The following is a 22455-nucleotide window of genomic DNA, read 5'->3' as shown; positions in this document are numbered from 1 at the left end:
GGACAAGTACATTGAAAAAAAAATGAAGATTATATTTGAAGAAAACTATAAGCAATCATACGCCATGCCCTCCATATGCCTGGGGGGTTGGGGGGAGGGAAATCAAGACTAGAGATATACAAACACGAACGGCCACGGTGCTTGCTGCATCAGCACTCCCAGTTTACGAGCCTCTCTGGCATCCATCCGCTCGTATGCATGAGAGATGTCTTGCGCTGAGACATGGAGGAGGCGAAACCCTGACCCATGATCATCCTGTTGTCCATCTTGCAAAGGTCCTCGACAAAGGACCACATCATACAGTCCTCCCAGCCGTCACAGGCGGCCTTGCAGGCCTCGACGGACTGCCAGGCATCGGCCCAGAGGTCGGCGTCGTACTTGGTTCCGTCCTCGGGGGCGGGGGACAACTCTTTGGTGCTCGAGGCTACCTCGTACTGGCTGGCTGTGTTGTCCCACCACTCTGCGTCGGACTGGATGCTGGGCAGGATCATGTGGTTGAAGAAGTCTCTGTACAGAAGGGGTTTCTGGATATCACAGTCAGCATATCATCGGAAACTTGCAAAGGAGAGAAGAGAAGGGAAGCAAGTCGAGGACATACACTAAAGTCCCAAGACTTCTCAAACTCATAGTACCGAGCTACATCACGGCTGTGGACCTTGTGAAAGGACTTGAGATGATGACACCAGTTGCTCCTGCTGAAGACAAAGGTCCAGTGGACGAGGGGGTTGAAGCCCCAGGTGAACTTGCCGTCGCCGCCGTTCTCACCGAAGCGGACGCCGTGGTCGCGGAGCGCGAGGCCGAGGACCTGGTCACCGCAGCAGTGGTCCACGACGTACTGGTGGTAGTCCTCTGCCATGCGGGGGTTCTTGCCGAACGAGGCCTCCCAGGCGCCGCGGGAGAGGGCGAAGCCGGCGCCGCCGTGGGCGAAGACGGCGTCGGACTTGGCGGCGTAGCTCCCGAGGTAGTGCCTCTCGCGCCAGTCGAAGCCGGCGAGGTAGCTGCGGACGGCGGGCAGGAAGAGGTAGGTGTCGTCCTCCATGTAGACGTACCACTTGGCGCGGGGCCAGTTGCGGCCGGCGTGCTGCATGAGGGGCAGGAACTTGTACTTGTCGATGATCCAGCCGCCCACGGGACCCCACTCGTCGCCGTCCATGCCGGCGGTCTCGACGTAGTAGTTGTTGGCCGCGTACTCGGGCTGCTGGCGGTAGACGTCGAAGTCGGACGAGTTGTGCACCGCCGCCGACATGTTGGCCAGGGAGTCGATGACGGTGAAGCTCCCGATGGTCTCGGCGTTGTCCGAGTAGATGGCTATGCTGGACGGCGAGATGCGCTCGGCCGACAGCGTCGTCGCCAAGTGCACCAGCAGCCGCTTCCACATGGTCGTGCCGCCCGTCTTGACGATGAGCAGGATGTCGTCGTCGTCCGGGAGCATATCGGACGAAGAGGTCTGGTTGACCGACGAGTCATCTTCTTCCTGCTGCTGTTTCAGCTTCTGCTCCTGTTCTCGTTGCTGTTCTTCTTGCTGTTTCTGTCGCGATGCGTAATCCTCCGCGGTCGACTCATCCTGGATCTCCTCCTGGTCGTAATAGTAGGCCGTCTGAGCTTTGTGGCTATCCGTCGCCTTGGGAGCGACCGACTTGCCGAGGTCCTCGACCGAAGGGTCTATCAGCCAAACGGTCAGGAGGAGACATATGGCGATGATGACGGCCGGGACGATCCGGTTGTTTCTGTAGCTGACGGTCATGGTTCGATGACTTTGGACCACGCACTATGAGCCTTTTTTTTTTTTCCTTCCCTTTCCTTTCTGTTTCTTTTTCACTCTGAAGACGAAGAGGGGACATTCTATATCCCCGAGGGAGGTATTAGAAGGATCTGCGAGTACAGGCTACGCATGGGGGGCATGGGGCAGACACAAATCCCCCTTTAACGGGATTTGCTACTTGGTACGAGTCCGACCGGACCCCTGGACTATGCCAAGGAACATGATCAAGGGGGCTAACTGGACGTGGGGTCCCAGCCTTGTCGAGAGCTTCCACAGATTACTTGTAATAATACAAGCGAGACCCTGCACAGCAAGAGAGACAAGGGCTTACATGCATCTCTACAACGTACGAGCCCTTTTTCTTCCTCTCCTTCTCCTCCCCCTCCTTTCTGCATGCAACATTGCGCCATAGAAGCAAGTTGCTCGTAACAGGAGATTATTCTCCTCGTACACGTACTCGTAATGGATAGATACCCTTCAACCGGACGGGTTCCCCGTATCATTCTGCTTTCAATTGTGGCGTCTGCTGCCAGTAGTCAAGAAGCACAGCCCTGACTTCCTAGTTTTGCTACGACCTTGGCAGGGACTTGTCAGAGACTTATTGATTCAGGGTCCAATGCCCGGTCCGAGCCGAATCATCCGAATCATCTCGCTCTCGTATTGATGAAACTCGACCCGAGGTCTGGCATATTGGTAATACGAATTCATTTGTCCGTTCATATGCCGGGTCAACAGTGACTGAACATCAAAGCGTCCTGAGCATTGAGTCTTAGGAGGAGGGGGGAGAGCTGTATTCAGCCTTATCCCGTGCTCTCGTATTGACGTGCGAGTATTGAATACCGAGCACATGTACATATGTACCATACTGCCGTCCGAGACGCGGTTCAACCTTAGTTCCTTACTGTAGACACGAACGAAACGCCAACAGGCTAAGAACCGACGGCTCGCATTGTGTGGAAGATTATACGGAGCTACTCATATGCAACAGCTCGAGGATTACGATGTCGTAGGCAGGTTGCCGATAGCCAAGCCGCTAGAATGCTCTTGACGACGTGAAGCCCGTAACAAGTCAAGGCAGACGAAGTTGGATGGGAAAAAAAACTCTCTCCTTTTAATTTCGGTATTATACTAGATGAGCATCTGACCCAATCTGTAAGCTTACTTGGCTTGCAGGAGTCTTGTGGGGCCAGAAGAATACTCCAAAAAGTTCAAAGTACGAGTCGATACAACGTACGAGTCGAGACTAGAACGAGCATAGTCCAAGACCCCAATATAAGTCGTTTGACAGAGCAGGGGTAGTAGGTAGGCCTTGTCTGTCTTGGCTCGTCCTACTCCCTATTCCGTATAGATGTTATTGCTCGGAAACTAAAAAAAGAAGCGGCCGAAGAGAAAGAGCGGGAGAACAAAGGGTCCCCCCAACCATCCGTTATGCCAATTCCCGTCGATGCATATACAGGTACATCAAATGCGAGTATTTGTCAAGAGGGAGCGAGCGAGCCCAGGGTATTATCAAGCTATTAATACTTATACTAATTGCTTGTCGATTTTGTCGAGTTGTCGAAAATAGTTTCCTCTCATCCTGTAGAGCTCTGCAGTCATCCATCCTCTCACTCATCCACTCAGTCGTTCATTCACCAATTCCTTCATCCATCCTGGCAGACGAGGCCTCCCTCTCTCACTCGTCACTTGCAGAGTGAGAGTGAGTTTAGGCTCACACACACGCGCACACACGCACGCACACACACATCTTGTTTCCGCAGTCACCAGCTCCCTTCGCCAGAACATCATGTCCATCCAAGCACAAGCACCACCTCGGGTCTCCCCCCTCCGCCAGCTCGTCAACATCCTCGGCTGCATCTTCTGCCTCCCGATGTGCTGGGCCGCCACCGTCCACTGTCGCTGGCCCGTGACCCTCGACTTCATCCTGACCGTCACCCTGACCGAGCTGAACCGCTATGTCAACGAGGGTCGACGCATGGCCCTCCGCGAGCCGGCCGGCGGCAGACCCCTCTCCCCTCCTTCCCCCATGTTCAAGGAAAAGATGGATGACCCGGAGAAGGGAACTCTCGCCATCGAGACCATCCGCCCCGTCGGCTCATCTAGGCTGGACTGCTTAGCTAGTGTGGTGGGATGGCGCGAGGACCCCGACCTGTTCACCCGTGCGCTCGAGAGTTACAAGGCCTCCAAGGGTTGTGTGTTTCTCCTGGTGGGTATCGACGGTGATGAAGCCCAGGATATGGAGATGGTCGACGTCTTCAACGCTGTAGGTTTTCCCTTGTCCTCATTTTCCCCTATCGATCTCTCTCTCTCTCTCTCTCTCTCTCTCTCTCTCTCACGCACACACACTCTCTCTGTCTCTCCCTCTCTCCTCCTCACTTACAACTCATCGCACCTTATGAATGTACCCTCCTGACAAAGAGTCGAAACGCAGGTCTACCCCTCCAACTCGGCAACAATCCACATACCGAAGCCTCTGGGCGAGGTAGCCCAGGAGCTGCGCAGCAAGGAGGTCTCTATGCGTCGCCAGCAGGGACAGCCCGTCGACCTCACCGAGATAGACAGGATGGTCATGTCGCACTGCTTGGACCTGGCGCGCCGCCACCTCTCCCAGGCGGGCGTGCACTTCAGCGGTCCCGACGCCACGAGCCAGCTGTGCATCCGTCAGCGTCACATGCACAAGAAGGGCGTCATGTTCTCCACCTACGTCTTCTCGCTCGTCATCGCCGACGCCCTCGGCGTCGAGTTCCTCTGGAGCAGCGACTCCGACACCCTCGTCCTCCCAGACTCGCTGTCCCGCTCCGTCGAATCCATCGCTGTAGACCCCTCCATCGGCGGTGCCAGCACCGCCCTCATCCTGCACAACAGAGACGACGGCGTCATCGCAAAGCTTGCGGAGACCGTCTACTGGGGCGAGCTGTACCTCACGCGCTCCATGCCTGCCGCTACCGCCACGAGCGACTGTCAGAGCGGTCCTAGCACCCTCTTCCGTCTCTCCGCCATGCCGTCCATCTTGGTGCCCTGGTATCTCCAGACCATCTGGGGCAAGAGAATGGTACGTACAACGCATACCCGCAGCTGCCTTCAAACCCCCGTCGCCTCCGGAGGCCCTACCAAAGGAGGGGGGGGTTCCATCTCGCTCCGCTCGCACCTCCACCGCCCTGTATAAACCTGCCTACGGGGTGGTCGTTCTCGCTACGCTCGTCTTGCCGCATACTGACAGAGAGACCAGATCATCAACGAGGATCGCCACCTGACGACCAACCTCCTCCTCCGCGGCTGGGGCGTAGTCTTCGCGTCCGACGTGGCCGCCGCCACCGACACGCCGACCACCATGGCCCGCTGGCTCCGTCAGCAGGTCCGCTGGGGTCGCGCCACGCACATCGAGTCCCTCCTGCAGCCCAAGATCTACCCGATGAACCACCCGCTCCTCTTCTTCAGCATGGCCAAGCGCGAGAGCGGGCCGGTCGTCGCCTGGCTGGCCGTGGTCTACTACTTTTTCACCTCCAAGACACTCATCACCATGGAGCCCCCCGACCTGCTGGTCCGCTGCATCGCCGCCCTGGCCTACAACATGCTGCGCAACCCCCACCGCCTGCGCACCCGATCGCTCAAGTGGGTCATCCCCGGCGTGGCCTTCTACCACATCCCCCTCCCCGCCGTCCACGTCTGGAGCATGCTCACCCTCACCGCCGACGGCTGGGGCACCAGCATGAGGGCAAGCGGCGAGCGTGCAAAGAAGGAGAGCGTCCGTCAGGCCTGGTTCGAGACCGGCTTCTTCGTCGTCTGGATGGGCGTCGTCGCCGGCTGTCTGGCCAAGTGGCTCAGCAGCTCGGTCTTCGTCATGAGCAGTTCGTCCTTCTCCTTGTTCTTCGTCGCCAGCATGGCTTCTGCATCGTATGCTGCCTGGCGCTTGACTGTTCGCCAGACGTGTTGATATCTTTCCCCGTCGCTGTTCGCATCATTGCATGCCATGACTTTTACATGTTCCTCTTCACCTTTTATAGCATTCCACCGGTCTCTCTGGCATATTATTAATAACACATCGCATCTCGCATTCCATTCTCTCGTGCATCGTGTGTAGCATGTGCTTCCGGCGGCCCTGCCGGGGGCTGTCCTCGCTCCGCTCGCTTCTCTGCTCTGAAGGGAGACTCGACACCAGCTCACACTTACACCAAGTCTATACGCCAAGTCTATAATTATGCCTCCGGCGGCTCCTACCGGCGGTCCTTCTCACTTCGATCGCTTTCCTACCAGGGCCACTTGCAAGAGACTAACGTATCTTGTCTCCGGCGGCCCTACCGATCAAAGTCATGTGCTGTCCTCCTCTTCCTCCTCCTCCGCTTACGTATTCGCCCTTCCGATATAGATTTCATGATCGGCAACGACACGGCAAGCTCCGCTGTCAATCGCACATATTGCTCGCACATGTACATGTACAAAGCAAGCACCATACCCCTACTTCTCCACCCCTCCGCCCCCTTTCTGAAGTCTTTGATGCTCACCTCACACCGACAATCCACAGACTAGGAAAGGAGTATGCATATATCGAGGGTGGGAACATGACAGGAGAGGAAAAAAAAAAAACAGACACAGACGCTGCCCAAGTGGCCAAGCCCATTGTGCATTTACAGGTAGAAATTTACGGCAATACTAATACTCGTACATATAATCTGCACGGATTACAAGTACACGTATTATCCCATCGAGGATTCCGGGGTGCAGTCACAACAATTTACCCGTACAAGGCGTACATGTACTCGTGCGCTACTCCACCTGCAATCTTAAAATCTCTGTACAGATTACGGAGTATATGCTACTCGTATCAATACATAGTATGGAAGAGGGGGGACGATCATGTACGAGTCTATGTATACGAATCTACAGATTACACTCAGCACCCTGACAACCCACCAACATCCTTAATCCATTAATGCTTCATGTCCCCTGACCTGGCATACTCATACTTTGCAGATGATAGTGATCTGTAGTTGCCAATTCTTCTCAACGTCCCGACATGTTTAATTTCAGGCTTTGCTTCCTTCGCCGAATAACAAACTCGGACATGGACCTGACTCCTGGGCGGGACGCAACACGCGAGACGTCACTGGCAGATAAGTCGTGAGCGCCCTGCCAATTATCACTGAGTATTCATACATGCATACCCCGTACAATTCCGGACTGATCATCTACAGTCGCACTCCTTTCGTATACTAGCACCCCTGACCCCAATCGAACGCATCATGCCCATCACTTGTCCGACCGTATTAAATCTGTAAAGCACACCCGTTGTAACGTCCCCCCCCTTTTTATGCTATTTCTTCAATATTGACATCAGACTCCCGAGCCATACGACGCGCACTCATGCATTCGTCACCTTCCGCTGCCCCCCTCGTCCCCGTCGGCTGCGACCCCAACCCCTTCCACCGCGTCGGCCTTCGTGCCCTCTGTTCGATGATGTGGTACCCGAACCCTTGTCCATGTCAGGACTAGTGACTGGCTTAGTGCTGGTCGCTCTCTCGGTAGCGTCCAGGGTCAGCGACCCTTGCGCAGCGACAGCCGCTGCCGCAGCATCAACTGCCGATTTTCCCTGATCCCCGTACTCTACATCTTTCCCCTCGCCGCCGCCTCCATCTTCTGCAGCGTCCTGGGGCAAGGGAGTGGTTGGCTGAAGTTGTGGCCCCATCGGTGGGGCAGACACGCGGCGGACGGGCACAAATGCGTCGGCATCCTCCGTGGCCTCGTAGATAGAGCTTAGCTCTCCGTCGCTGCCGTCCGAGTCTTGGCTACCTTGAAAGGGCTCGCTCTTCGACTGGATCCGGCGTGAGTATCGGGGGCATTTTAGTCCGTCGGGGACCTGAGCTTTCTTGGCGGCCTCTGCCGGGAAGTTTGATGGGCCCGCCATGACAGGGTCTGCTGCTGCGAACAGATCAGCTTTGCACTCTCAAGGGCCGGGGCAAGAATACTCTCAAGGGAAGGGGTACTGCTCACAGATCCTCGCCTTCTCGGAACTCTCTGGCTTGTCGGCCACGCCTTCATCTTCAACCTTCTCCTCAGCCTGCTTCCCAAATCCCAGAGCACGGTTGATAGCCTGCTGAGAGACCTTGATCTTTTGATCATTCTTGCATTGTCCAGGTTTGGTAATGAGCTCGCTAGCAGGCACCGGCTCGTCGGCAATGGAGACTGACTCGGTAGCCTCTGGCATGGGCGGCATGCAAGCTTCGTCAGATACGTCCAAGCTGGTCCGGGAGCTGGAAGCCGCCTTGCTCGTCGCGGCACCCGACTCTTCGGATGTCGACTGGCGACGCTCCGGTGGAATGATATATGCTCTCGGAGGGGCATTCCGGGGTCGAAAGGTGGGAGCAATAGGGCTGAGCAGAGAGCTCCGGGAGCCCTGGCAACATGGTCAGTGCCATTCTCAGGCATGGGTATCGTGGCCCCATCATTCTTACCTCTCTCGCATGACGGCTGTCAGCTGCCGAGCGAGTGCTGGCCTGTGTTTCCTAGTTCACAAGCTGTGCCTTGAGACCGGAGCTTCGCTTCATCTTGCCATTCAAGCCGCTGCTGGTAGGCTTTCTCTGTGGGAGGTCATTGACGATCCCCGCAGCCTTCAACTGGTCATCCTCGTCATCCTCGTAACTGTGAGGCTCGAGGAACGACTGCTTGGACCACAGATCGGCGTATCTGCCCTTCTTGCGGATCAGCTGATCGTGAGAGCCCGTCTCTACAACACGCCCCTTTTCTATCACGACAATGAGGTCGGCATTCATAATGGTCGACAGTCGGTGCCTGTGACGGGGACATTCAGTGTCAGTAACCATGCCAGAAGTGCCAGACGCACGGGTCAGTGGCAAGACATCAGCAGTGGGCACCGTGAAGACCGTGGCAAGAAATGACTTACGCAACAATAAAGGTGGTGCGATTCTCGCACAGTCGCTTAAAGGAGATCTGAATCTGCTGCTCCGTGTCCGTGTCCACGGCACTCGTCGCCTCGTCTAAGAGGACCACATCGGGCTGCTTCAGGATAGCCCTGGCAATGGCGACACGCTGAAGCTCACCGCCGGAGAGTTTCCTGGAAAATGACAGATTAGCTTTCGCATCGTTTCTGGGTCTTGGCCGGCTAGAAACTTACACGCCGTGCTCGCCAACCCTTGTATCGTATCCTACAATGATTTCATCAGCAAGGGCCGAACCCCTAAGAGACAGTGAACAAACCGTCGGTAAACTCCAGGATCTTATCGTGGATGCAGGCAGCTCTGCAGGCATCGTAGACTTCGTCATCGCTCGCCGTGATCTTGCCGTAGCGAACATTGTCCATGACACTGCTGTCGAACAAGACCGGACTCTGCGGTACCAGGCCGACGCGGTCTCGAAGGCTAGATGGGCATTGCGTGTCAGCGATTGCGAGCCGAGTCTCTAGACCGACTGTCACGCTCCTCCTACCTGAACAGATCAACGTCCCTGATATCCTGACCGTCAAAACGTATACCACCATCGGTCACATCGTAGAAGCGATCGAGGAGCTTGAGCAGCGTCGACTTTCCGGCTCCCGTGGATCCTACAAATGCCACCTTGGTGCCGGGCGCTACGCGCAGGTTGATGCTCTTCAGAACCTGCTTTTTTCCGTCATAGCTGAAACAGACATTGTCAAACTCAATCTCTCCGCCACTGTACTTGAAGGGCCGGGCACCCTTCTTGTTCTGCACGGTAGGCTGCATCTTCATGATTGCGAGGAGCTTTTCGGCCTTGACAAAATCGTCGCTGATATTCTTGCCGAGCCTGGAGAAGAAGTTGAGGGGTGCACACAGCTGGGCCCAGTACATGAGGAGCATGGCAAACTGTCCGGGGGTGGCCTTTCCGCTCTGGATGCGACGCACGGCAATGAAGGCGCTCGTCGTCAGACCCAGAGTCAGAATGCCGCTCTGGAGGGCGACCGAAAAGTTCCATCCGAGGATGTACTGCTTCTCCTTGAGCCAGCGAGTAGCAACAGCGTTGGCGTGTCGATTGTCTTCGTATCCGAGCTGGTTGAAGGCCATGGTCGTGGGCCAGGCGACGAAGCCGCTGGAGCGGATCGAGTACTCTTGGAAGTGGGCAGCAACGCGGCTTCGGCTTGCTTCCCTGGACTTGCCGACCAACCTGCTCGCCAGGAGGAGGAACACGGTGCCAGTGACGACGGTGGTCAGACCCTCGTACGGCCCAAAGGTGACGGACAGGTACACGACGGCCACGCCCAGATCGATGAACATGGGAAGGGCGCGTAGGAGGACCGTCTCGACAATGTTAGAAACGGCGCTGCCACCTTGAATGGCCATCATCATATCAGACGTGCTTTCGGAATCGTGGAAGTCGGCAGAGAGATGCATGATATGGGAGAAGGCCTCTCGGGAGATGGTCTCCGAGGCATAGTACTGGACGGGAATCCAGAGCCACTGGCGGAGAAGTTCAAGGCCGGATTCGGATGACGCCAGACGAAGCATGATGTATACCAAGACGGCAACCCATGCGTTCCCATCCCTGGTCCCGCTCAGACTGTCCATGATGACACCCATCTGACGAGGGATGAGGACATTGAGAAAGTTGGAGACGAGAAGACAGATGATGACGGCAACGGCCTGTAGCTGGAGTCGTGGGATTCCGACGGGCCAGATATATGGGAAGAAGATCTAGTGAGGCCAGATTAGGTTAGAACACGCCGTAAGAGGTGCATGCGAGGAGCATACGAAATAAGCATGTCCAATGAGATGCATGTAGGAGACGTAGCATTCAAGAGGCCTCATGCAGGAGACGCACGTGAGAGGCACAGTGCGGCACAACGCGTTGAACGGGCAGAGCAGCGTATAGTCAGAGAGTAGCCTCCGTTTGCATGCTCTCACCCTCCCCCAATAAGACTCTGCCCTTCCCCGGCAACAGAAAAGGGAGAGATAAGAAAAGGGAGAGAGGGTGGAAGGAAGAGAAATCGCGGGGAAAAGATTCATGGGAAGCTCACCTTGAAGTCCTTGACGTAATTGAGCCAGTTGCCGCTAGCTTCCAACCTCTTTTCCATTATTTCCTGATGCTGCCTTCTCCTGCGCTGCCAGGGAGTCTCGGCAACATTTGCGCCGCCATTCTGTGTCTTGTTGGTAGTACCATACGACTGAGGCTGCTGCTGCTGCTGCTGCTGCTGATTTTCCGTCGTAGTAGAGGCGGCAGCGGCAGCAGGACCTGCGGGTTGGGTTGAGCTGGAGTTGGATCCATCGTCATTGGGCTTATTGATGAGGGGTTGCCTCTCCTCATCGAGCGGCTGGCAGGACTGGCTGGTGACCTGGCGCCAGTAAAAGAAGGCAACGAGCAGCAGGAGCAATGCGCACCGTACAGATCCGGCAACAACGTCGGCGAGAGTCCGCGTCTTGGAGGGAGGGCGGTGGTTCCCAACAAAGGGGGATACCGTGATGACGGCTTCAAATGGCAGGGCCAGTATCCAGGAGCCGCAGAAGGGGTACCAGACTGGCCTGGAGACCTCAAAGAGGCGGCCGATCTGGAGGGAAAAGACGAGAAGGCAGGAGAGGTGACCGATGACGAGATCATCCTCGGCTGGCAGGAGACCCAGCAAGATGGAGCGGACAAGGATGATGATGAGCTGAGCCAGGTGAGCTAAGACGAAGACGGTCAGAGCACCGAGAGCCACGAGCCTCCTGGGGTCGGCATCGGTTCTCCTGGCCGCGGCGTGGCTTTGGAGGGTGAAGGCGACGCTGACGGAAGCAATGGCGAAGTAGGCGAAGACGACGACGGGATAAACGTAGTGGAGCACCACGAGCGCCCCATCATGAGAGGCCGTCATATTTGGCGAGGGAAGAGATTCGCGATGCCCGTCTGCACCGTGGTATGTGTGTGCGCGCGGTGCGTGTCAGATGTGAGACGGCGAGAGGGAGGAGAGACAGGACCGTATCAACGACTGTAGTAATAATATGTTGTCACCCCTGGCGAAAGCTGGCGAGGCTCATAGAAGGTGGCGAGCGATTTGGCGGCAAATTTTTTTTTTCCTTTTTCAGTGGGCGTGCAAGCAAGCTAAGCGAGTCTCCAGGTGAGAACCAAGGCCCCGGTTTTTCGTCACTGCATGCACGAGTAGAGTAAAACCCGGGTGAACGGAGAATTTTTTTTTTAATAGAAATCAGGAGACTGAAACGAGCTGGTGAAGAGTTTCAAGAGAGACACAGAGAGGAGGGGGGGGGGGGGGGGGGGGGGAGGTCGAGAAGGACTAAATCAAGACAAAAGACGGTAAAACGGCTGTAACGGCGGTGGAGATGAAGAGACACAAGCGAGGGTGCGTGTCCTGTCCAGGGTTCACGACCCAATTCGGATTTATCGTGGTGAGCATGAGTCCATGTAGGAAGGACGAGAGGAATCAGCAAGGAAGATCACAGCGACGGGCAGACAGGTGAGGGAGAGATGTGAAGAATTAGATGGAAACAAGACGACGACTCAATGGCTCCTTCCATGTTTTGTTTTTCTTCTCCCGCTCTCTTCCGTTTGTTGGCCAAGAGGAAAGAAGGCTGAGAGGGAAAAAGAGCTCATAGGGAAGGAGACGGAAAGTGACCAGGGTATGGGCAATATTAAATACAAGGTTGACGGAAGGAGCAAGGGGAGTCGTGGAAGCACAGCAACGGTTGTTATATAAACTGCGAATGACTCTTTCCACAGTATAATACGGGCTGGGCTGATTGCTGTATAATCTGCAGTACGTATACGGTACGCGTTACCCAGGCGTTTTCATAACAATGATACAGCAGACGTACAGGTCATTGCCGCCGCTAACATATGTAATAATACCCTATGTTGCCTCGAGTCTTTGAGGCTCTGCGTATTCAGCCGACGAATGATTAGGGGTTACGGATTACTCCCTTCTCTACTCGTACATGTACAACACCTAGTTTCCAGTTGCAGTATTCCACAAAGGAGGGGAGCGGATCCATTTTCCTGTCTGGGCGAACACTTTCAGCCTTGCATGAAGCCACGGTACTTGTAGCTGGCTTGGTTTGGTTGGAGCTGGAGTAATTGCCTATTCTTTTCTGTAATCCTCCTCCGGCGGTGTCTCACACCGCAATAATATATTATTGGCCATGATCAATAGGCTAATTGCTACTCGTACTAATCTGTAATACTGTACTGTACCGTGCTATTCATGGCATTTGTATCTATAATACGGCATGGACCGAAGGGCATCATGCATACATATGCATATATATATACGGAGGAGTCATAGTCTGTTATTACTAACATCACCACCATACTCAAGGGACAATCGGTAACCGCTAGCCATGTATGTACCTGCATGTACGGATAGTCACGGTCCATAACGTCAGACGGTTTCGACTTTTCCTACAGCCACGCGGAGTCGAGGCTTTCCTTGTATATATATATCCTTGTATATATCGTACACGTCGGTCCGCGGAACCCGTCTTGAGCGTGCTACACATCGCACCCTCACGGACTTGTGTGTGTTGGCGGGACGCCATAACGAGAACCCCAACAGCAAAGTGCAGCATGCAACTGCAACATTTTCAAGATGCACTGGTACCACCACTGATACTAGTGTGCCAATTGATGTCGTGAGCACATATGGTAACGATTCCTCGTAGTCCGAGCATTGTCCGTTCTCGTACTTGCACAGAGCAAAAGGACCAGAACCATGCTCGTGCTCGGTCAAGCCGTCCATCCCCACCAGAACTGTGGTATCCCTGTCTTCCTTTATCCGCTTACCTTGGTAGGCAGTCTGAGGCAGGTGGCGAGCAGGCAGGGCCCAACGAGGAATGGTAGGTCCGTGGCTGCCGTACCCCGTACTTGCGCACTCCATATATGTATTCGGTGCGATTCCTGCGGCGCACGACTGCGAACACTGTACGCCGCATCACCGTACACCAACCTCGTGCTACCGTGCTGCGACACTGCAACGGCTCTGCCTCCGATGGCGTGTCACTGTCACTGCGTGAAACATGTAACAGCCCCTCCTGGCGTCTGCTGGCATTCTCGCAGAAGCAGATACATCGCTCCCTCCACCCGCTCTCTCCTCTCCACCTCCGCGATTCTCATTTCTTTTTCCGCCCTAGACGATGCATAGGCACCAGAACTAACTCTCCGATGTCCTGCATACCTACGCATCCAGGGTCTCACTCACACCGTTACTCCTCCCGAAGTTCTTCCCAAGGTATTGATGCTGTCCCGTACAGCCAACCCCTGCACCTCAGCATCATCCACCGAGCCGGTCCGGTAATACCAAGCCCCCTCACCCACACTGCCGCTCCAGGTGAAGAAGATCTGAGTCGGAGGTCTGAGGCTCGTCAGCCATGGCCACCAAGATTTCAAGAAAGAGAGAGAAGGAGAAAGGAGAAGGAGAAGAAGGTAAAGAAGAAGAAAAAAAGGGAAAGTAAAAGAAAAAGTAAAAAAGAGACGCGCACAGACCGCTTCTAGGTAGGTGCCGCGTACGAGTAATATCTACCATTTGTTAGTCGTTGAAAGATGTCATGGAACGATGACAAAGGTTGCTGATCTCGCCGTGTTCCGGTGGTTCCTGGCGGTCCCGATGGCGGCAACCTCACAGCTCCCTGTTTCAGCTCAGACATTCGTTTCCACACCGCCATTCACCCCAGTCTCGACCCTTTTTTCTTCTCGACCTGATTGCTGAATACCCTGGCATCGTTGGCCTTGGCCTGGTCATCTCGGTATAGTGTACGTACAGCTCAGGTGCAGATAGACCCTCGTCCCAGTCCACCACGTCGGTGTACAGATTACTCTGCAATTGAATCGAGATGCCCTCCGGGCCATTTTTTCCGAGTCCCCGGTACCCTGTATTGATTCAATGGCACTGTTGAGGACCACACCGGTGAGGAGAATAGCAATGATATCCAGCTTCAAGGTTGGCGGTATATCCTGCGGCACATTCGCCTCGCTCAGGACATCTCTTGTTACCTAATCTCCCCCCCCCCCCCCCAACATAGTCGTACTCCATGATCAGTGAGAGCACAGTATATCTGCATCAGAGGATGGGGAGGTACACATATATCACGCTCGTGACTTGTGTGTGTAACGAGGTCATGGCGACACCTGGAGGCGCTGTCGGCTGGTCAGTCCAATCTTCGCCTAAGCACAAAGTCGTTGGCTCCGTCGTGGATCAACAGATCAGGGGTTATGACTCCCAGGAGGGAGGGGGCAGAATGGGTGTCGCACTTCACCCCCCGGCTCTTATTATGCTTGTCGAATTTGAGGTCTGGCCGGGGCCGTTGCTGAGCACTGACCGAGTCTTGAGAGAGATGGATGCCCCACAGAGACAGATGTGTGAGATGAGGCTCATTTTAACATGGTTGTAATTTCGCTGCGGACAGCAATGACAGGTCGAGACACCAGAGATGAAGGCTAAACACACCCCGCCAGATTGCAGTGTTCGCTAGCAGCAGATCCAGGACTCGGACTCGTCACTCACAGGGCGAGAATGCGGGGAAACGACATCTTGTAACACTGAACATTACGAGTCAGTTTCCTTTCTCCTCAAAGCGGACAGGCTGTGGAGACGATTGTCAGGAGCTCTTGGCAATATCACGGCAGCCATGAAGGATTTAAGGAGAGGCATATATGTATGTGTGCACATCGACGCACGCACTGTCTCCGTATCGTCGCCTACGTGTGAGGGAATAGTTTCTTGGAGGTTGCGTAAGTTGGGTGATGTGTGTGCTATTGAAGGATGAATGCAGATGACCTAGAAGAATGATGCTGCACCTTTCAGCAATGGCCAGAACAATGACAGGCCGTACCAACTTGCATGTCTTTCCCGGGGTGCTCTTTCCTCTTTCCCTTCTCCATTCTTGCATCTCATTGCCCCCCATTGACTGATGTGTAAGAAACGATGTGCCCAGGGGCGTTCAGTAGGTGGGCGTTCAGGCGCTGTCCCCTGCTAAAATCACGCACGCCTTTTCACGTGTTCACCATAAGATTTGAAGGCAGGAGCAGCCCGTCCAACCTTCTCATTTTACTCGTATGTGCATGTATCGATGAATAAATGAATGTCGTCCTTTATGTACTTTTATGCAACGAACCTCGCGGTGTATAACGCACGATTGCATATCATCACGTGTACATGTAATAAATACACACTGTATTTTTCATGTCTCAGTCGTGGTCGGGAATAGTGGCGGGGTTTTCGAGGAACTGCAGATGAGAGGAGAATAATGCCATGGCGGCAGGCATGGGCTATTGTTCTACTATCCCTCCCCCCCCCCCCCCCCTCTCTCTCTCTCTACTCTCTACTCCCTCTTCTTTCTCCTTGGTTCTCGCACCCTCTGGACAACCGAGCAAATCTACGGGTAGTAGTCTGCTTTTTCTTTCCACAACAAGTCATAGCCTCATTGCCCCGCGCCCATTCTCCTTGGCCCGACAGCTGGTTACACAAAATCGGCTTCTATTTGGTTGGTTGACTATATCATGCATAGTCGTGATAGGATATATTGGTCTCGATCGCAACGATGCCGACCACCAGGAATACGGCGTACACATTGTACCTTGCTTGGCCTATCGTTTTTACCATCCGACCGTCCCATGATCAAGAACTGATCTGCTTATCCTCACCTTGGCCAACCCTCTGACCCTCCTATGCTCCATGTGCGCCCGTGCCGCAGTATTAGTGTGGCAGAGACACGTGCTGTTCCTTGCGGTCCAGGCCTGCCTGTCAGACCAGCCAATTGATAGTATCGCGAGTCGTCGTCTAGGGGCCCTGCTCCGTCAATATCTCCTCTGTACAGCTCTGCACAGCTGCCGCGTCCTTTTTCACATCAGACCCCCCCCCTCCGTGCGGTGTCGAGGAAGGGAAGAGGCAACGAGACACAGAGGGCAAGGAGAAGGAGGGTAAGAAGATCCGCGCATTTCAGACGTGTTCTTTTACTCCACAGACCCGTAGAGAGCGGCCCTCCGTAATTATTTCGTCATGTACGATTTGGCAATACGCCGATTGCATTTAAAATGACCCGCGGTGGTACAATGTCTCATTGGCTAGACTGGCAATCGGTTCGGGCTCGAACAGGACGGCGGCTGTCGTGGTCTCGGTCCAGAGGACCTGCACGTACCACGCTACCCAGCTGACATCTCCAAAGGCCAGTGCCCCTTTAACCTCTGGTATGTCACCGATATCCTTGCTAAAGCCATGAGACGAGACCGAGGAACACATCAGACCATGTGTGCATCTTAGCTCCCGAATATGTCCTCGGGGAGAGGACTGGGTTCTGTTCTCGATAGAGCGGCACTTGCGTTATAGCCCACGGTTTTGGACGGGACCCGTCTATACATTTCGAATGTGCAACGTAATAACGGCAATGTCGGATCTTGTGAGATATATACAGTTAGTAGGCGCCTATATCTGTCTCGATCCCTCTACTGTCCAGGTGGTCGGATACATCGGGTCCAAGCGCAGATCGAACTAGGCGAGAGATCGAACTAGATGAGAGATCGTATTTCCCATTCCAGAAACTAACTTTGAAGGGGAGATCTCTCGGTATCCTGCAAGGGTGCCGCCGTGACCGCGATGCACGAGTTCAGCGATCGGATATCTGCCCCAAGAGAGCTGTTACCTCGTAAACCAGCAGCCATGTAGCCCATCCGTCATCATGTATGGATGCGATGTATATGGAAGAAATCGCTCTTCCTGTGCTCTACGTGTACTTTTTTAAAAAAAATAATCGAAGTCTAGTTGTTTGCCACTTGAAGGGGGGGGCGACGACACGGTCTCGGCCTCGACGCATCCGCAACCACGCGACTTAAACCTACCGAGTCTTACTCGCATTATTAGTGCGACCCCGAACCAGCTCTTCTCTAGCCTGACCATTACAGAATGGGCGCATTTCGCGAACCAAGCCACGGATTATCAACCCAGAACCAGACGGCTGGTAAAATCGTTGGCAATGTTGCTGCAACGGTCGCAGCCTAGTGCCCAGTGTCCACCGGCCTATCGCACTTGTACGACATGAGATTAATAAGGAAGCAAAAAGGGGCGAGAGGGTGGCAATAAGAGAGCATTTCGTTCTCGTTCCTTGGGCACACTCTCTCGTTTGGGCTGGTATTTGCCACAACCATTGGCCAATAAACGGTGATGCGCAAACTCGTGTGTCGTCGCGAGAGAGGGGAAAAAGAAAGAAGGAGGATGAAAACAAGGGACCCACAGGGGAATTTATCGTAGACCCATCTCGTCCCTTGCAATGTATGTCTTCAATCTTCATTTTGAGGAGGCTGTGTGGGAAGCCGAAGGGTTCTAGATGCCAGCGTGGCGGCTCGGTGCTGCATGGAACCCAATGTACCGCCGCAGCTGCACCGACTGGGCAGCCACTAAACAATGTCCTGTAGTCATCTCATCCATGTTCTCTCTCTCTCTCTCTCTCTCTCTGTCCGTAGGTGTGCGTGTGCGCGTGTGTACGTGCGCGTGTGTTTCTCCGTCTATGTTCTGTGTGTACATATGCAGAGCTTGATGGTGGGAGGGAACCCCTTGAGGGGGGCAATAGACATGACCATCTTGCCACATGGAAAGCTGACTCCGAAAGTAAATAGCCGTTCCCGAGAGACCGGAATGAAGTCCGTATAAGGGTACAGATCCAGTAGAGTAGCCAACGGAGCCGGGTCACTAGGTTGCGATTCGTCGTAAGCCGGGTCTTCCGTACCCGAAATATTGTATCATTTTCTGCTCTCCTCCTCGTCCTCCTCGTGAAAAGCATCTAGACTCCTCTTTTTTTCAAAAAAAAAAAAAAGAAAAAAAAAAAGCTTCACTGTTTCTAGTATTCCCTGTCGAATGGTTGGTCCCGCCCTTGTGGGCTCCTCTTGAAAAAGGCCAAGACAAGGGTTTTCGGCTGCCTGCCATGGTTTTTTAATTGTCCTTTTTTTCCTCTCAATGTCGGCAGGCATGACTGCAGAATACTTGCATCGAGTGGGACCTTATTGAGTCTCTGGGAAGGTGAGGTGTGGTTGACAGAGGGAGGGAAAAAAACGTGCTGGTCTTTCTCTTTCTCCATCGTCTCTTATCCCTCCCCCCCCCCCCCCCCCCTCTTCTTGTCCCAACCCGACCGTTAATACCTCTTGTGGAGAAGACACACACCATCTTTTGGCAGCCCACCATTACACCACAATCACCAAATGGAGCGGAGGTACAAGCCTCTGTTGCCTGCGGCTTCGTCTTCACAAGCGCGTCCTGGAGATATTCAGAGAAAGGACAGCACCGACACCACCTCTGATCCTGGTCGCCAAGATTCCCCGGGACCGAGACGGAAGCGAGTCCAGGTCAAATTGGCCTGTGACGCTTGCCGTGCGAAGAAGACTGCTGTCCGTTGCCCTTCTAACAAGAATACCGCGGTGGCGGGCGTACTGACAAGATCCTTCAGTGTGACGGTCAACGACCGGTGTGCGCTCCGTGTTCTAGGCGGCAGCTGCCATGCATCTTTTCCGGTCGACCGTCGGATAGCCCCGACGAGCATTCTCAATCTCAGTCTGAGGTCGTTGAGCTCCTCAACTTGCTCAGGTCCTCTCCAGGGGAAGATGCTCTGAAGATGCTTGACGACATCAAGACTTCCGGCGGCGACTTTAAAGTAGCCCTCGCTCACATAAAGGAGAAGAGACTTCTCGCCTTGGACTACCAACAGATTCACTCTCCAGCATTACCAGACCAAGACTCCATCGAGTTCGAGCTCATGGCAAGACATCCCATCCTGTACCCTGCCGAGATACCCCTCGACCGCATACCGAATGTTGCTGGGAAGCATTCCCGCGCGGGCCTCGGCCAACAGCCAGTCACGGCAGCTAGGTGTGTACATGTTCAACCGGTTCCCCGGACGTCGTGTAAGTGCTGACATTCTCCAATCTCTTCTTCCAGCCTCGATCTATCTCTTCCCCTTATATCTGTACTTCCCTCAAACGCGGGGCAGATACATCCAAGAGACGTCGGCTCCGACCTCGTCGACCCACGGCTCGCGCTCGTAGACTTTCAGACCTGGACGGCCATCCCTATCGACAGCAGCGATGCGGCGATGGCGATTTCAAGGTACCTCGATCTCGATCACGACATCTTGGGACTTTTCGACCCGGAATTATTCCTCCAAGATCTCGTCTGGCATGGAACCGAGTTTTGCTCACCGCTCCTGGTTAACGCGTTACTAGGCTGGACCTGTGTATGGCCCATAAACATTGAAACAATGCAATGCTCCTTGGCTGTTGCACAGTATACGAGATGCGTTCATCGAGTGCTAACATAGACGTCATCATACAATAGCTCGATGCGTTACTGTTGACGGATTCCCAGGAACCTCCGAGTTCAGCCTTCTTCGCCGCCGCTCTTGATCAGTGGGACTCCCAGCCGACGCCGGACTCGTACCCTACCCTAGCCGCGCTACAGCTGTTGAGCCTCACGGCTCTGTTCGCCGGCAACGGTCGCAAGAGTCGACAGCTGCATCTCGACGCCATAGACATGGGCACCAGGATGAGACTCATGGTCAACAGCGCCGGGGTCCAAGAACCCTTGCCGGGGCTCGATAGTAGAGCAGCCAGCCAAGCGGCCTGGGGATTATTCTCATACGCAACGTGGGTCCGACCAAACATATTCAGAGTGCTTGCAAACATATGTTTGTCCGTAGCTTCCTAAAGAAAAAGAGAGAGAGAGAGAAAAAGATGGAGTATTGCTGACTCTTGTACCGTCTTTATGCAGGATATACTCGTTGCATTCCCAACGCGACGACCTCAGAGCGTTGACTCCACCATCCGCATTGCTAATCCCTGCAAGGTCGACGGAAAAGCTCACGCCAGAGCTAGGAGCAACTGCTACGCCATCGACCCGCGTTCCCTTTCCGACCTTTCCGTACCTTTGCCAACTGTGGATTCTCGTTCGTGAGGTGGTTCATCTTCGCTATCGGGAAGAGTCTCCCAAAGCCCCTATCCTGTATGAAGAGTCGTATACCCAGGGTACATTGCAGCGTCTCCTCAGCCTGGGAGATCAACTACCCCTCAGCTTGGCTCGCGGGAACAAGACGACGCCTTCTGGGATGATTCTTCAGTAGGTGGAACTGGAAGGGATCGTTCACGCATTCTACCCATCGGCTAATACTACCTCCTCCTGTCTTGCAACAGCATCTTCTTTCACGTGAGTATCATAATGCTAGTCCGCCCCTTGGTGCGTGATGGGAACATGGCTATGCAAGCCGTCAACAGGGCATCGATAAACCAACTCCGACGTCTTATCACAACATACCTCGTCGAGTTCACGCCGAATTCGCCATCATGCATGTGGCACATTGGCTGCCTGTACCTGGCGAACGACGCTCTGAAGGGTTCCGAGGACAGACACATGAATACCCGACTATCAGACCTGCGTCTCTGCCTGTCCGGCTACGGAGACCTGTATCCGCGGTACCCCATGATCCTAATCATCTTGAAGGGCCTTCTCAGGATCGCGGTTGACAAGGCGCTTGTCACCACCAAGCAGGCCATCGACTGGGTAAGCCAGCTGGAGACGAGAAAGGTGTACCTGATACTGTTTCCCACAGAGGCTGGCACGGTGCTTGACCTGGACCTGGCGCTGGACGATAGGCACCGGGCCGATATTGACTATCTGGCCCAGGAATTTGATGCCATGGTCATTTTTGATGAGCTCATAATTGATGAGGCCGACGACGGGACGTTGTAGGTCAACACGCTCTAGTCTGTCATGCTCAAGTGAGACGGCATGCATGCATTCAGCATAGAACAAGCGAGCGCGCCATATGGAACCCTTTTCACGATTGAATGACGATGAGGACAGGAGTTGACAACACGATCCTACTATGATTTACTACTCACCATGATTACCAGTCCTCGTGACTATGCCCATTAACTTGCATGTGCTATGTAAAGCGATTGCGAAAAGAGGTCTGAACAGGTCAAGATATAGCTACTAGCGGTACTCTTTTTGATGTAAAATGTTACAAGGTTCCCTTTCCCTCGCTCGATCACGAAATAAACCCGCTCTCCCCTTTATGTGATGAGTTTTTTTTCTTTCTTTTCTTTTCTTTTTCTCTCTCTCTCTCTCTCTCTCTCTCTCTCTCTCTCTCTCTCTCTCTCTCTCTCTCTCTCTCTCTCTCTCTCTCTCCTTCTTTTTCTCTCCTTCTTCTTCTTCTCCTTCTTCTTCTTCTTCTTCCTCTTCTTCCTGTTTCCTCTTTCCTTTTTCCTCATGAAAGTGGGACCCCCTTTTAGCACCTTTTTTTAATTGCCCTCCTCTTACCTTTCCTAGCATAGACAACATGTGGGGGACCCTGTTGAAGAGAAGCAAAACAACTTGAGCCACCAGTCGTCGGCTTGCCGGGGGGTTGAGAGACAAGGGGGAACCGTATAGTGCCGATTGATTGGGTGAGAGCTCACGGAGTAGCTCCGAGCTGACAATGGACAGTTCTGATTGGGCATTTGTAAATCTAGGGGGATCCTGAGCTTACTATATTATGTATTATATATAGTTTCTATGCGGCGACGCCGCAGAGGAAGTATGAGATCTTCACAGGTATAGGGCAGATGGGGAGGCGGGGTGACAGCAAGGAAGGAACAAAGAAGGAACAAGACGAGGATAATCAGACACAATCCGGCCACGATTGAACTATCCACGGGAACGAATTGGCGTGTTTGGAAGAAATGAAAACGGGGGTACGGAGAGCGTGTGTGTGTGTGTGTGTGTGTGTGGG

General features: G+C 54.0%; 5 protein-coding genes across 5 annotated transcripts; 2 read left to right on the top strand and 3 right to left on the bottom strand.

Moving 5' to 3' along the window:
- Positions 1-149: 149 nt before the first annotated feature.
- Positions 150-1744, bottom strand: GMORB2_7280 (glycosyltransferase family 31; the record flags this gene model as incomplete). The annotated part of the gene is made up of 2 exons (XM_035469245.1): positions 150-524; positions 599-1744. The coding sequence occupies 2 exons, from the start codon at positions 1742-1744 to the stop codon at positions 150-152; spliced, it is 1521 nt and encodes a 506-aa protein (XP_035320940.1).
- Positions 1745-3548: 1804 nt separating this feature from the next.
- On the top strand, positions 3549-5696 carry GMORB2_7279 (uncharacterized protein; the record flags this gene model as incomplete). Its single annotated transcript, XM_035469244.1, has 3 exons — positions 3549-4025; positions 4194-4814; positions 4992-5696. The coding sequence occupies 3 exons, from the start codon at positions 3549-3551 to the stop codon at positions 5694-5696; spliced, it is 1803 nt and encodes a 600-aa protein (XP_035320939.1).
- Positions 5697-7121: 1425 nt separating this feature from the next.
- On the bottom strand, positions 7122-7664 carry GMORB2_7278 (uncharacterized protein; the record flags this gene model as incomplete). Its single annotated transcript, XM_035469243.1, has 1 exon — positions 7122-7664. The coding sequence occupies one exon, from the start codon at positions 7662-7664 to the stop codon at positions 7122-7124; it is 543 nt and encodes a 180-aa protein (XP_035320938.1).
- Positions 7665-7727: 63 nt separating this feature from the next.
- On the bottom strand, positions 7728-11576 carry GMORB2_7277 (ABC-type multidrug transport system, ATPase and permease component; the record flags this gene model as incomplete). Its single annotated transcript, XM_035469242.1, has 7 exons — positions 7728-8153; positions 8272-8548; positions 8691-8864; positions 8892-8922; positions 8975-9135; positions 9203-10422; positions 10746-11576. The coding sequence occupies 7 exons, from the start codon at positions 11574-11576 to the stop codon at positions 7728-7730; spliced, it is 3120 nt and encodes a 1039-aa protein (XP_035320937.1).
- A 7319-nt stretch (positions 11577-18895) lies between these two features.
- On the top strand, positions 18896-22206 carry GMORB2_7276 (uncharacterized protein; the record flags this gene model as incomplete). Its single annotated transcript, XM_035469241.1, has 7 exons — positions 18896-19081; positions 19141-19559; positions 19692-19923; positions 20025-20332; positions 20457-20801; positions 20876-21427; positions 22170-22206. 7 exons carry the CDS (start codon positions 18896-18898, stop codon positions 22204-22206), a joined length of 2079 nt encoding a protein of 692 aa, XP_035320936.1.
- Between the last annotated feature and the right edge of the window lie 249 nt (positions 22207-22455).

Source organism: Geosmithia morbida, assembly GCF_012550715.1.
Source record: "Geosmithia morbida isolate 1262 chromosome Unknown scaffold_8, whole genome shotgun sequence".
NCBI classification, from domain to species: Eukaryota; Fungi; Ascomycota; class Sordariomycetes; order Hypocreales; family Bionectriaceae; genus Geosmithia; species Geosmithia morbida.
The sequence above is the reverse complement of the archived record's forward strand: the minus strand, read 5'-3'. Positions and strand labels throughout refer to the sequence as shown.